Raw genomic sequence first — 13975 nt, forward strand, 5'->3', positions numbered from 1 at the left:
CTCGGTCACAGCACACCCATATCTGATCTTGGGGGGAGGCTGTGTCAGCCCCTTCTCCAGCAGCACACCCAGCTCAGAGCACCCCCAGGTTTAGTGCTGATGGTTTGCCACCAAGCGATCAGGCCGGCTCGCAGCCTGGGTGCGTGCTGGGGGAAGGCACTGACCGTCGGGGCCTTGGTGGCTTCAGTCGGAAGTGGAAACTTGCACATGTAAAACCAAACTTATTTTGGTACAAACAACTCCCCGCAGCCCCAGCCAGATCACGGGGGCGGAGCGGCTGTCCTGCACTTTGCAGCCCTCTGATGGAAGACGCTGCAGGAGGGCCCGGTGTTACTGACACTCTCAAGAACTGTGCCAGGGCACAAGCAGGTCTAGGTGCACCATTAGGGGAGCAGTGTGGATCGAGCTGCTGCGGTGCAGTTGGTACCAGGGGGGTGACGACATTCTCCCCACTCAGAGCAATTCTCCCCTCCCCTCGTCCCTAAGGATTTATAAAGACGAAACCCCCGCAAGGTGGGTCAATATCCTCAGCCCCCAGGTACAGGGGGTGGATTGAGGTGCAGAAACGAAGGGTAAGTGACTTGTCCATGGTCTCCCAGCGCTAGGAATGGGAACCTGGGCCCTGGTGATGAGCCACAACACCCCCCTTCCTGCCACAGGCACTCGCAGACAGTTTATAGTTGCTAGGTGTCTCTCCCCTGCCCCCGCTCCCCGGCCTCAGTGTTTTTCTCCCACACAATGTTAACAACAACCAACTGCTAGCCCAGCACAACCAGTCTCCACACCCAGGCAGAAGCCCCCCACCAGTTCGGCTTGTTGCACTCGGGAAGGGCCCATTACTGATCAGATGGGGTCCTGTCAGACAGGACACTCCATCAGCTGCAGGCCTGCCTGCAATGGCAACCTTGGAATGAGGACAGCTAGGTAGGATTCTGCTCCTCTCACCAGCCCGGGCAAAGCCTCTTTATTGCCAAAGCAAAAGCATCACAAAAAGCAGAGAGCTCTACGAGCCCCCTCTGCACTGCAGGGAGCCAGAGGGATTTCAGACAAGCAAGGCCCAGGATCACCTGCGAGCAGAGATCATCTATTTCTTAGACACATTAGTGAGACACCCATCACCATGGTTTCTGGCCACCGAGCTGCAGAGTGAAGGCTTTGTCGGCCGCATCGAAGGCAGCAGGATTCCCCAATATTGTTGGCTCCCATGTGGAAAAGAGACAGGATAAAGGGCCAAGGGTCACAGTTGATGAGCCCCCAGGTGCTCTCCCTTCTCATTTGCGAGTCCTGGTAACTCCTAGGCGGCTGTACTGCTCATTGTCCCGCTCACCAAGGGGCTAGGAGGAAAGGAGAAGGTTAAAGCTGCTTTTTAAAGTGTTTCTCTGCTATTCAGAGTCTTACACTGCGCCCACCACCGTGGTATTTGACCCCACGAGCTGGGAGCTTGGGATTCTGATAGGATAAATGGGCACAGACAGCACCTCCCATATCCTCTGCATTCAAAGCTTCAGTAGGAAACAAGCAGCCTCAGAGCAGAGGAGATGTTGCCTGCACCCACATATCACAGCCCAGTCCCTGAGTTCCCAGTGAGCAGAGTTACTTATCTCAGAACCAGCTGGGGGGAGGAGGCCAGCCAGTGCTCATTTCCCACCAGTACCTGGTCGGCTCACTTCTCCATATGCTAGTTCATCTTACTGTTGCTGGCCTTTCCCTGCCCTCTCCTGCAATCCTGGGGCAAAGTAGCTGGCACGAGTTTCGGGTGGTGGGGGAGCAAAAAAAAAAATGATACAAGCAAATGAATCAGCCTGTGCACATCTGGGTGTCTGTGCCTAACATATGTCTGGGGGGAGCCTGTGCCTGGATGTGTCTGTGATGCTCCTAGACAGGTACTTGGGAGCGTACTGCTGCTCTAGCCCTTCCTGCCCCCACTACTGCAGGCGCTCTGCACAGATCAGCCTGCTTCGGTGAGAAGGCAGGTATTTAATCTCAGCCTGAAAGTGTGAGAGGGAGGGAGGGGCACCTGGGGCTCAACCCTCAGGAGGCTGTCACTGTGCAAGGGCAAAGGGGTGGTACAATTGGCTTAAGCAGCCAGCTAGGCACTCCCCGGGCTTAAGCAGCCAGCACTCTGCAGGGGTGCTGGAACTAGGGGTGCAGCAGCACCCGCGGCTTGATGGGGTTTCCCTCACACACAGGGTTCACAGTTTGATTCAATTGCTCTCAGCACCCGCACTGTAAAACTGTTCCAACGCCTCCGGCGCCCTGTTCCAGCCGCAGGGCAGGAGGTGGGAAGGGGCACAGCCAAAGGGTGTCCCAGCTGCAGTGTGTGCACTGGGGCCGGCTGCTCCAGGATGATCATTTACACCTGGCAAAGAGGGGGTACATCACGACCAAGTCAGGGCCCCCCCCCCCACTTCCATTCACCCGGGTGGGAGCATTCTACACCTGCTCTGTAGAAATCTAAATCACAGGCAAGGCCCGGGGCCTCTCCAGGCCCTAAGCGATCTCTCCATACACCAGTCTGGATTTCCGAGCACTAAGTGATGTGAAAGGCTGGCCCAGCAGCCACTCATCACTCACCTGGTAGAGCTGCTCATTGGCGATCAGGTTCTGTCGGTCAGAAGCTAAAATAAATCAACCAAGGGTCAGTGGGAAGCTCAGGGGGAGGGCAGCATTTTCAAATGACCACAAGTGGTGATTTTCTCTCCCCCACTCTGCACCTTGTACCACCACTTACACCTGCACAGCACGGGGTCCAACGCCACCAGTCTGAGTCACGGGCATTTCACACCCATTCCACACTTCCTGTGCATGGATGGTAACAGCGACACCAGGTGCAGGGCAGCTGGCCCAGGGCCCCTCTCTGCTCTCCATGGGCAGCTGGGAACACGTTGCTTTTGCTCAGCATAGAGTTTTGTTCACACTACGTCTGTTCTGCTAAAATTTCACTTATTGCTCCCACTAGTTCAGCCCCACCAGTGCGGCGCTGTTGTCAAGGAGCCAACATCTACTGGTGTCACTGGGTCAATAACATGGTGCTTAAAACGCTGAGAGCTACAGGAGCCCTATCTACACTAGGACTCCCACTGTCCCGTCTATTGGGAGAGGTAAGCTAGCAGTAGCAAAGGTGGGAAACTATTTGCACAAAAGCCAAATGTAGGCATTCCCTTGAGGTTTACCCTGATGTGTCTGCCCAAAATTTCACCTCTCCCCAACTGTGCTCTGTGTTGGCTGCTGCCCTCCATGCCAGGTATGGCTGCATTCCCACATGCTGACTACACAGTTTGTAAAGTACTCTGAAACCTGCAAAATACAGTGTCTCCTGCTGCTACCCCCTCGCTCAGGCAGATACGCACACTCACAGATGACAGTCTCCCATAGCAACATGCAGACACACAATTACACGCGCAGACACCCTCACACTCCCTCCCCATAGGCTGACATGCAGTCTTTGAGTCATGCATGTAGGTGTCATGTAGGGGCTCCAGGCACCAAGCCAGCATCATGTGGGTGAGTGTGATGGAAAGACCCCAGGGATACTGCGCAGCGAGTCCTGTCCGACCAGCCATCCTTCACCCTGGTGTTAGTGGAGATGACCAGACACTCCCTGTCCCTGCATGGGGCAGCAGAGACACCCCTCCCCCAAGCTGGACAGAGGGACCCCCCCATCTCACCTCGTAAGAGACGGCCACTGTCTTGGCCGGTGATGCAGTACACGGCGATTGCCAGGAGGACCGTGGCGATGATATCAGCTACCACGATCCCTGAGATGGTGGCTGCATCCAGCTCGATGCAATTCTGGCACACTGCAAAGCCACAGACACAACACAGAGTACTGAGAACCGGGCACAACTCTCCATGCCCCACACCCACCTGCCACCGGCACAGCAGCACAGGGAGCAAGCCAACAGGAGAGCCCCGGAGGATTTCTCTGTTCCCCAACAAGGCCTTTCTGCTGCCCAGTTAGAAAGAGAACCCCCCTAACACACACACACACTCCTCTGCTCTCCCACCTCCAAGCCCCACTCAGCCAAAGGTGACTGGACAGGACCTCCGAGGGAGCCTACCAGCACAATGCTGACCAAACAGAACAGTCACTGCTCAGCAACTCCCGTTCTCTGATCAAGGCAGGGCTCGCAGCCAGCGGCGGGAGTGCAAAGTTGGGATAGGGAAGGGAGCAGGGTCTCTGGTGTGTCAGGCAGAGCACTAGCTCCACCTGAGCCACAGGGCCGGTCCAGAATGAGCTGCAAAATGGGTGTGGAGTGAATCAGCTCAGCAATCATGCATGTATGCATGGTGATCCAGGAATCACCCATGCAAACAGGCACCTGCCCAAGCACAAGTGCACATCTTAGTGCCTGCTGCCCAGAGGCCAGTTTTGAACACTGGGGCCCCAGGCCACCACAAGGCCCAGTCTGAGAAGTGCTGAGATTTCTGGCTGAGCACTGAAAGTTAGAGTTCAGAGGTGGAAGAGCCCAAGCAGATCATCCAGCCTCCTCCCTCCCCTACTGGGCCAATGCAGGATGGTTCCTTCCAAGACACACAGCCTGGGGGGAAATTTGGGGACAGAGAAACACACACATCTGCCACTGCTGCAGCTTTACAGAGAGCTAATGGAGACATGGCAGGTGTGTTTCACAGAAAATTTTAAAAACTTTAGTTTCCAGAACAAGGCCATTCTTCATCCAAAAAAAAAAAAAAAGTTTGGAATTAAAAATTCCAGCCAGCTCTAGTTTTTCAGACTGGTGAACATACTTCGGAAATACACTTGTAGAGGACTGGAATCGGAATCACGACATATATAAAGTCCTCTCGGGTCATTCGCTTCTGCGCCCAAATTCAACTCTTTTCCTTTTCTCTCTATTTTAGTTCCATCTTTCCACCAGGCTGTACTGGATTCCGTTTCTGGAACCCCCTCGCACTTCAGGACCACGTCACGGCCACGCCTTTCCACCTTTATTTTTGCTGTAAAACAAAATCGAAGGCTGGGAAGTGATAGGTACAAAGCAGCCCAGGGGCTGAGTTGTCATCGGTAACCGAGGTTCAGAACTGAGGTCTCTTACACAAGCACTTAGAAAGGAGCCATTTCCCAGTGAGACAGAGATGGTGTCTCACAGAAACCCCTGAATAAAGGTGTTCTAACTGAGAAAATATCCCTGATAATACAGTGATAGCTATAATAGTCAGTTATAATTCAGGTATACAATTCAGTTTATAGCTAGATAGATATAGATATATAAAACCATTGATTATATTAATAATTAATCATGTTGTTATATTGTGTCAATTATTCGCAATAAATAACAACTCTGGGCCCGATTCTGCCAACACAACTCCTGGGACAGTGCCTACTGTTGGGAGTAGTCCTACTCGCCCCTATGGAACTAGTGATGCTCGGAGTAAGCTGTACATCCGTAAGAAGTGTTTGTAGGATCAGGTCCTTAATTAGCAGCATCTAATATCATTATGCAGTACTTATTATATTAATATAATATTGCAACTGACATTTTATCAGGGAGATTTTCACTCAGGCACAAAATAATTTGGCCCAGCATCCTTTGACCTGCAGTAAATTCTGGGTGTGGATGTGAGGCCCTGATCCTGCACACCCTTATACACAGGCTGAATGGTAAGTGAAAGGGTTTGCAGATTCCGGGCTATTAATAATTAGTGATGGCAGCCGGAATTTTTTAACAAGTTTTTAAAGTAAAAATGGTGTGGAGATCAGCCAAACCGGTTCGCAAAAGATAGTTCTGTGGTCAGCTCTGTAACTGGAGGGCAAATTTAACTGAAAACTGATTACAATGAAAACAGTGTAAGATTCACAAAATGTGTTTCCTGTGGGGGCAGGGTCGAGCCCATGGGGATCACTCCCCAGCCTTCAGAACACAAAATAAAGTTACTAGGATTGTTGTTGTTTGAGCACTGACAATGAGAGCAGTGCAGCGCATACTGCAAGGGCCACGGCAACACAGAAAGAGCTGAGAATTTGGATTACACCCCCTCCAACACACACACACAAACACACACCATTTTTCAGTCACCTCCAGTCTAGGAGTCTAATTCCTGTACTTGTTTGTGTTTGTAAATCAGGTAGTTCTGTGTCTGCTACTTGCACACTCAATTGTCACCAGTTCAAAAACGCAGCCATAATTATTTGGAGGTTCAAAATCTTTGACTGCACAAAGATAGGCTGGCTTGAGGTCTGTCCCTATATTATGTATTATTAATCGCTTATATTAAGATTGCAATTATATTCTAAATTATTATGAGAGAAATACATTTTATTGCTAAAATAATTATTAATCAATAGCTTAATGGATATTAAACTGCCTGGAGTGGGGACTTTGTTCACTCCCTTTTCTGTGCCATGCTTAAAAACAATAATCATAATTTCATTTTTAAAAGAGCTCAGAAAGAGGCATTGAGGAACTACACAAACAATTAAATACTGAATAATAATAATTAATAAATAAATTGCTACTAACAAAGCAATATCAAAAGGTAACTGCAAACTAGACATTCAGTTAAAGAGACAGCTCCCAACTCAAAAATCTCACTTCTCTGTGGAACTTTATTCACGTCAGATGACTGCAGCTGGAGAAGATAAAAACATGTTTTCTCTCTCTGTTTTTGAGTTTACAGTGTTGTAAGTCAATGAGGTCCTGTGTGAACGCACTCACTGCAGGGTCGGGGCCTTAATAGTCTGTTTCTCCTCTTCATGAGTCTTTCACGTGGCAACAGGGGCAGAACTGGCCCAAACAGCTTCATTCTGTAGGCTCGTGCTTTTCCCCATTAATTGCACTGATTACCACAATGTTGGGCCTGATTCGGACTTCACTTGCATCAGTTTTGCCCTGGAGTAACTTTGGTGACTTCAGTGGTGCTATTACTGATCCGCACTGGGGTGATCAGGGATCAGAAGCGAGACCTTTACATTCGTTGTTGGACCAGTTGGGACAATTGTCAGTTCTTGGTTTCCCCACTGGACAGGACTGAGAGCGATTTGTCCATCAGCCCTTATGGTGACAATTCACATGCTGGACTGGATTCTGAGGCCTCATATCCCATGAGTGAGGAACTGGCTCTTTTCCGTTATTTGCTTTTCCTGCTCTAAGCTGCTGCCTAGTATTGCTCCGCACCCACCCTCAGGAAGGCAGTTCTGAGAGTCGTGGGCCCAATCCTGCTTCCAGCGACGTCAATAGGAGTGATGCCATCAACTGCACTGGGGGCAGGATAGGGCCTAATGTGAATCAGGGTGCAGTCTGTCCTACTGTAAGGCAGACTGGGCTTGTAACAGGCACTATACAAGCTAGTAAGTCACCATCATGGGCTTACCTTATTATATATGTCTCTTGTAATGTGCTTTCTTTTCTTGGGACATGAATCGATGCCCTGCTATTCAGAATGATTACTACAGAAGTGAGCATGCTGCACAGGTGAAAGGTATGACACTGACCGCCCTAGAGACTGAAGCCTTGTGTTTATCCCCAGAGCAAGCAGGGCATAAATAATGACCACCTGTACCCCCTCCAAGTCCCCCTCCCTCCCCAATGAGCTCTAATACAAACATGGGATGCAGAGTCCTGGATGCCACGGTTAACTGTGAAATAGCCACCCTCTGTGACTTTCAAGAGCAAAATGTTTCCTCCATCCAACCCTGATAAAAAAGGGCTTTAAATGAGTTCTGTAGGTTTTTTTACCTTTCCCTGAAGGCCCTTGTGTGACCACACCTGAGGGGAAAAAGAAAAAATGTAATTTAGAAGTGTCACAAACCTTCCTGCTTCAGGAAATAACGACAGGACATAGGAAGAAACCAGCCAGTCTCAGCGAGAGGATACAGGGCTATCTGGGCCCCTGCTCAGACCAGGCCTGGCAATTCCTATGTTCCTGATTCCATTTAGTTATAAAGACCAACATTTTCAAAAGTGGCCACTGATTTTCAGTGTCTGGTTTGAGCTCTCCGGGGCCTGATTTTTAGCAGTGCTGAGTACCCACACTTCCAACTGAAATTAATGGGAGCTGTGGATACTAAATCAGGCCCAGGTTGGCTGAAACTGGGCACCCAAAAATTGAGTCACCCAAATGCATTGGCCATGTTTTAAAATGTAGGCTTTAGTGATTCTAGAACTCGCTACCCAATCGGCGCACTGGAGACCAACTCCTTCATCGTTGTGGCTTACGGCTCAGCAATCCACTCAAACTTTTTTCCAGGGCTGGGTTGACTGGAGGGAGCATGCCACGGTTTTTTGGAGGAGGGGAAATCTATTTACACGGCAATAAGGAACTATTTGTTTTTAACCTTTGTATGTGCCCTTAGAGCCTGTCAAACGTATGTAGTCTATAAGTCAGACGAAATAAAATGCAGATGTCTCTTCAAACTCAAACATATAAACACACTTTGCACAAATCGAAGATACAAATATTAATCTAATCTAATTAATTTAAAATAACCTTTAATCTTTACCTGCACTCAGCAGAGGTGCTAAATGTTAACATTTCACCATCATTTGGGGTGTGTTCAGCAATCACGTCCCACGTTTAGAGCCATGAACAAGAACAGATTAACACAAAGGGGCAAAACATACCCAACGTATACTCTGTGCAATTCCTCTGATTGAAATAGTGTGTAACTTAGGGCACAATGTGGCCCAAAGTTCCACTAACACCAACAAAACACATCACAAACCTACTGACTACATCTGAAGAGAAGTGAGGCTGCATTAGGCAAAAAACACTTGGGGAAAAAGGGACTGCTTCCCTTTGTTATATGTATGCACTTTCCAGTGAACTCCACAAACTTTACACACTATATAATATTAAAAGAGATTAAAACATTGTATGGCTTATTTGCCTAAAATGATACAACTCAGTATGGTACAAGGCTGCTACAAACAATTATTCTTGGTCACGATATTTGAGTTTGTCTCACAGAGTATTTAAAATGATCATCTTTTAGTTACTTGCCAAACTATATCACCACATGGTCTTTCTCCCCCTTGAACTTTGTGAGTGAGCTTAATGTTCACGGAAAGCACAAACAGCAGAGATGGAAAAGGCCCATTAGGTCTTATTGAGTCCATCTCCCAGCCAAAAAACAACCTCCAAAACCAAATCTATATAAGACGGATAAGAATGTATTTCTTAAAAAGGAGCTAACAAGTTGTGTGCCAGCCCTAACTCTCACAGCTTTGCCTGCCTATCTATCTATCTGGCTGTACACCTTCCCCCTCCATTTATTTGTCTGTGTTCAGTCTTACAGATTGTTAGCTCTTCACGGCAGGGACTGTCTTCTTACAGTGTCTTTACAACACTGAACACATTTGGGGCATTATGGTAGTAAAATAGTAATTAATTATTAATAATGCAGGATTGAAGATCTTACCTTTGATGATAAATCCGACCATTATTACGCTGACCAGATACCCTTGTCTCCCCATGGTCCTTCTCCTTAACACTAAAATGCAACTGCGGTTATTTCCTCACTAGTTTAGGAAAAATTACTTCACCCGGTTTAAAAATCTAATACAATCAAAGGTCTCTTTTCTAAATGGCAAAGAGATGTGAAACCAATATCAAGAGCCTTCTCAGACGTTGGCAACAGGAAGCCTAGGGGTGGAAGCCTCTGTCTTCTTTCCCCTAAGAACGTCAGCTTAAAGACGTCAGGGTTGTTACCGAAGTTGTTTCGCGGTCACCAAAGTTGCTACCAACGCAGATCAGAGTACAGTATTCAGTTGCAAATAAACGATTCTCCCACTAAAAACAAAGAAGGAAAATTGTGCCTAACTTGGGCATCTCCACAAAGTAGCCATACTGCAGCTACCTTCTTTAGCTCCAAATCACACCCAATGGGCATTTTCTCAGGTATAGGATGAGCTGAATTACACAAGCGTACTGTACAAATATCTGTGGCCACCTCGGACTTCAGGGTCAACACCCAGCCCTGCCACTCCAACTTTCTCAGCTGTAGCAGGGATAGAGTTCAGGTCCTGCTGCTCCAGAAGCACAGGCTAGAAGGGAGCTCAAGGAGAACTGCTGTTAGAGGTATAAGCAGAGGTATAAGCTGTGACACATGAAGCAGTTCCTACTCTATCCAGCACATGAGAATAGTGCATATGCACACTAGCTAGCTCATACAATATTCTGGTGGTATCTAAGCACGATTAACTTTGTTCTTTGACTTTAGGATTAGTGCAGCCATTTCCCACCAAATGTGTTTGCTTTAATATTATTGTTGCCCACTTTTGTGTTCCGCAGTGATTCCCAAGAAAGCCCTTTGCAGGAATATCCATAGATTCATAGGCCAAATGGGATCACTGTGATCATCTACTCTGACCTCATGTGTAACAGGCCAGAGAACTTCCCACAAAATAATGACTGTTTGAACTAGAATATCTTTCAGAAAAATATCCAGTCTCGATTTTAAAATGGCCAGTGATGGAGAATCCACCACGATCCTTGGTAAGTTGCTCTAATGGTTAATTACCTTTACTCTTACAAATTTACATGTTATTTCCAGTCTGAATTTGTCTGGCTTCAACTTCCAACTGCTGGATCTTGTTATAATTTTGTCTCCTAGATCGAACAGCCCATTATAAATATTTGTTCCCCATGTAGGTACTTCCAGTCTGTGAGCAAGTCACCCCTTAACCTTCTCTTTGTTAAAATGAATAAACTGAGCTCTATCCATTAATATAAGGCATATTTTCTAATCTTTTCATCATTCCCGTGGTTTGTTTCTGAACGCTCTCCAATTTATCAACATCCTTCTTGAATTGTTGACACCAGAACTGGACACAGTACTCCAGCAGTGGCCACACCAGTGCCAAATACAGAGAAAATATTGTTTGTGACTAGCTTACCAAGAGATCACAATTACTATGTATCAGTGACCTGTCCTCTTCATTATTTACCACTCCCCCATTGTTGTGTCACCTGCAAACTTCATCAGTGATTTTATGTTTTCGTTCAGGTCACTGATAAGAAACGATCCCCGCGGGACCCCAGTAGAACCACACAATATTGAAGTCCAGGTTCTTCTCACTGTGCTCCTGTGATTCCTGGCAGTCATGTCTGTGTCTGCAAATGAGCAGAATACCTACTTATTTGCAAACCAAGCCAGTGTTTTATTAGAAATGATTTGTGTTGAAACAGTTCCACCTCGTGGGGAATCATTTTTAAACCAGAGTGAGAGCTCTGTGAAAGCATTGTACAGGACTTTCCCTCTGTTCCTTTTCAGCTGCTACACAATTATTAAAATAACCTAATCAATTTGTGCGGGTCATCTTAGCTTTGATGAGCAAAAATGATCTGGGTGGGGTCAGTACTTTGAAGCAAGTCTGTTAAAGGAAAACCCACACACTACAGAAAATCCAATTTCTGATTAGCTCTGTATGTGGTCCTTGAGTTAATAGAGAACCCACTGATCCACCACAGTACTAGGAGATGCTGGGCTGAGTTTCTTAATTCGGATGAAATGTAAAAACTAAAAGGACCAGATTTTCAAAGGTATTTAGGCACCTAAAGATGCAGCTAGGGACCTAGTGGGATTTTCAAAAGTGCCTAGGCACCTAATTTCCAATGCCTGCTTGAATACCTTTAAAAATCTAGCCCTAAGTGATAAGGACCTTACCACTTGAGATTATTAACGATACCTTGCCACACTGTAATGGTAACTGGTGTCCTTGTCGAATTACAACTCAGGATGCCTAATGGTGTATATAAGGGGATCCATAGCCAGACAGATATACAGAGTTCACAAAGCCCTTTGGATGAAAAGTGATCTATAAATAGGGCCCTACCAAATTCATGGCCATGAAAAACGCATCACAGACCATGAAATCTGGTCTTTTGTGTGCTTTTACCCTATACTACACAGATTTCACAGGGGAGACCAGCGTTTCTCAAATTGGGGGTCCTGACCCCAAAGGGCGTTGTAGGAGGTTATTTTAGGGGGGCATCATGGTATTGCCACCCTCACTTGTGTGTGCCTTCAGAGCTGGGCGGCCAGAGAGCAAAGGCAGTTGTCCGGGCGCCCAGCTCTGAAGGCAGCACCCCACACAGCAACAGCACTCTTCCATCAACACAGCTGTATCTCCCTTAGGTCGACAAAGCTATGTCAATCAAGGGAGTGTTTTTCCACATCCTTAAACGGTATAGCTATTTCAACCGAACATTTAAGTGTACCCCAAGTCCTAGGGTATGTCTACACTATGGAGCCTACAACAGCATAGCTATACCAACCTAGCCTCCTCCTGCAGGCAGCCTACACCCACAGGAATTTTTCTAGAGTCAAGGTGGGTGGGGTAATGTTTTTTTGTTAGACCAGCTTCTGCTGGCGAGAGATACAAGCTTTCGAGATACACAGAGCTCTTCTTCAGGAATGTTTCTGTCATTGTCGGAACACCACCTCCCCCAATAACCCGTGCCATGCGGGCACAGAGCACTCTCCCCCGATGCAGCTGTGTGGACAGAAGGGTTTTGTCAGCACGCCTGTGTCGCTCAGGCGGGTGTCTTTCCACACCCGACTCTGGTAGCTAAGCCCAGGTATTAAGTGTAGACCAAGCCCTGGAGAATTGTGCAGTGATGCTCCGCGGAGGAAAACCCCTCCCTGACCTCGGCTCTGCTCGGGCGTGCCCGGAAGCGCGGCCCGGGCCTGCATCAAGCCTGGCGTGGCAACGGCCTGGGACAGCTCTGGCGCCCGCGGATGGCCCCCGTCGCTGTGCGCGTGCTGTGAGGGCGGCTCCCGGGGAGGTGCCGCCAGCCCGGGACTGAGCCCCACGCGCGGCTCCGCCGGCCCCGTCCCGCACTGCCGGGGCCGGGGCGCGCGGGAGCCACCCCCGCTGCGGGGCGGGAGGGTGTGAGAAACGAGCGCTTAGCCCCCCGCCCCGCCCAACACGTGGCGCCTACCCACGTGCTCCCGGCCTCCAGGCGCTTCCGGCGCTGCGGGGTGACGCGCGGCGCGGCGCGGTGACGTCGGCGGTTGCCAGCCTGAGGCTGAGTGAGAAGCGGAAGCGCCCGGGCCCCGGTAAGAAGCGGCTGCTCCGCCCCCGCGCCCGTGGCGGGCGGCCCGTGGGGGGCGCGGCGGGGCCCGCGGGGGGCTGGAGCCGGCCTGGCACCCGCCGCGGAGCCCCGCTCCCCCTGCTCCCGGCGCGGGGGCTGCCAGGCCGGGCCTCGGTTCCCTCCCGCCCCGGCAGCAGCGCGGCCGCTCGGGGCTCAGCTCCCGTCTCCGGCCCCGCAAGGGAAGCGCCGCCCCGGGCCTGCGGAACGGCCTGCGGCGCGGGGAGCCTGGGGGGCGGCCGGCGGCGCCCCAGCTCCCCTCTCCGGCCCCGCCAGGGAGCCGCGGCCGAGTCAGCGGGGCTTGGCCCCGAGCCTGCCGAGGCCCTGCCCGCCTGTGAGCGATGTCCGCTGGCTGAGCTTGTGGGGCGCCCGCCAGGGGCTGCCCTGAGGCCAGGAGCGTAACGGGGTTTCAAGAGGAAGCGGGTACGTTCATGGAGGCTGGGTCCCTCATCGGCTCGTGGCCAGGATAGTCAGGGATGCGCCCCGGTGGTCCGAGCCACCCTAAATCTTCGACAACGGGCTCGGTCGCTTAATAACGGTCTGGTTCCTCTGCGGCGTCTGGCACTGCCCACTGCGGGAAGGCGGGACCCCGGGCTCGGTGGCTCGTTGGTCTGACCCTGTGTAGCTGCTCTTACAGGTGGGAGCCCTGGCGCATTTTAGGGCTAAACGGAGAGTACAGACTGGCTGTACCCCTCATTGTGCGTATGAGCTCGCTTGCTTAGAGCGAAAGTTTTGGGAAGCTAAAGTTTACACCTACTACCACTTAGCTCTTATGTGGTGATTTTCATCAGATCTCAGAGGGCTTTACAAAGGATATCAGTTGCTCATCACATGCAAATACTGACTGGAAGTGCTGGTGTTATGGTTTTTGGGTGCATGATGGGAACAGTTTATCATGCACAAGTTTCCCATCCTCAGGTTC

General features: G+C 49.7%; 2 protein-coding genes across 10 annotated transcripts in view; one reads left to right on the forward strand and one right to left on the reverse strand.

Annotated features, from left to right (window-relative positions):
* Window positions 1-949: 949 nt before the first annotated feature.
* Window positions 950-10106, reverse strand: CD3G (CD3g molecule). 2 transcript variants are annotated; one of them, XM_037882427.2, is made up of 6 exons: window positions 9380-10106; window positions 7698-7727; window positions 4750-4959; window positions 3669-3800; window positions 2575-2618; window positions 950-1334 (listed from the first exon to the last, which is right to left on the reverse strand). In XM_037882427.2, exons 1-6 carry the CDS (start codon window positions 9432-9434, stop codon window positions 1272-1274), a joined length of 534 nt encoding a protein of 177 aa, XP_037738355.1. In that variant the 5' UTR covers window positions 9435-10106; the 3' UTR covers window positions 950-1271. The 2 variants fall into 2 exon arrangements, with proteins under 2 accessions (XP_037738355.1, XP_037738356.1); XM_037882428.2 differs by having other exon boundaries at window positions 7704-7727; window positions 9380-9997.
* Window positions 10107-12765: 2659 nt separating this feature from the next.
* The window catches only part of UBE4A (ubiquitination factor E4A), a 30859-nt gene continuing 29649 nt past the window's right edge, over window positions 12766-13975 (forward strand). For 2 of the 8 annotated variants that reach the window (XM_043534181.1, XM_043534185.1), the window contains exon 1: window positions 12892-13021. The gene's annotated coding sequence lies outside the window, so the exon portion shown is untranslated. Of the gene's footprint in view, window positions 13022-13130; window positions 13691-13975 lie in introns of those variants that run through there. The other 6 variants (XM_037882421.2, XM_007062382.4, XM_037882420.2 and 3 more) reach the window with 5 other exon arrangements.

This window comes from Chelonia mydas, chromosome 22 (genome assembly GCF_015237465.2).
Source record: "Chelonia mydas isolate rCheMyd1 chromosome 22, rCheMyd1.pri.v2, whole genome shotgun sequence".
NCBI lineage: Eukaryota > Metazoa > Chordata > Testudines > Cheloniidae > Chelonia > Chelonia mydas.

Coding starts and splice junctions, on each gene's coding strand:
- CD3G (XM_037882427.2), bottom strand. CDS start 9,434: ATGGGGAGACAAGGGTATCTGGTCAGCGTAATAATGGTCGGATTTATC. Junction 7,728..9,379: donor GGTCGGATTTATCATCAAAG/GTAAGATCTTCA, acceptor TTTTCCCCTCAG/GTGTGGTCACACAAGGGCCT. Junction 4,960..7,697: donor ACAAGGGCCTTCAGGGAAAG/GTAAAAAAACCT, acceptor TTTGTTTTACAG/CAAAAATAAAGGTGGAAAGG.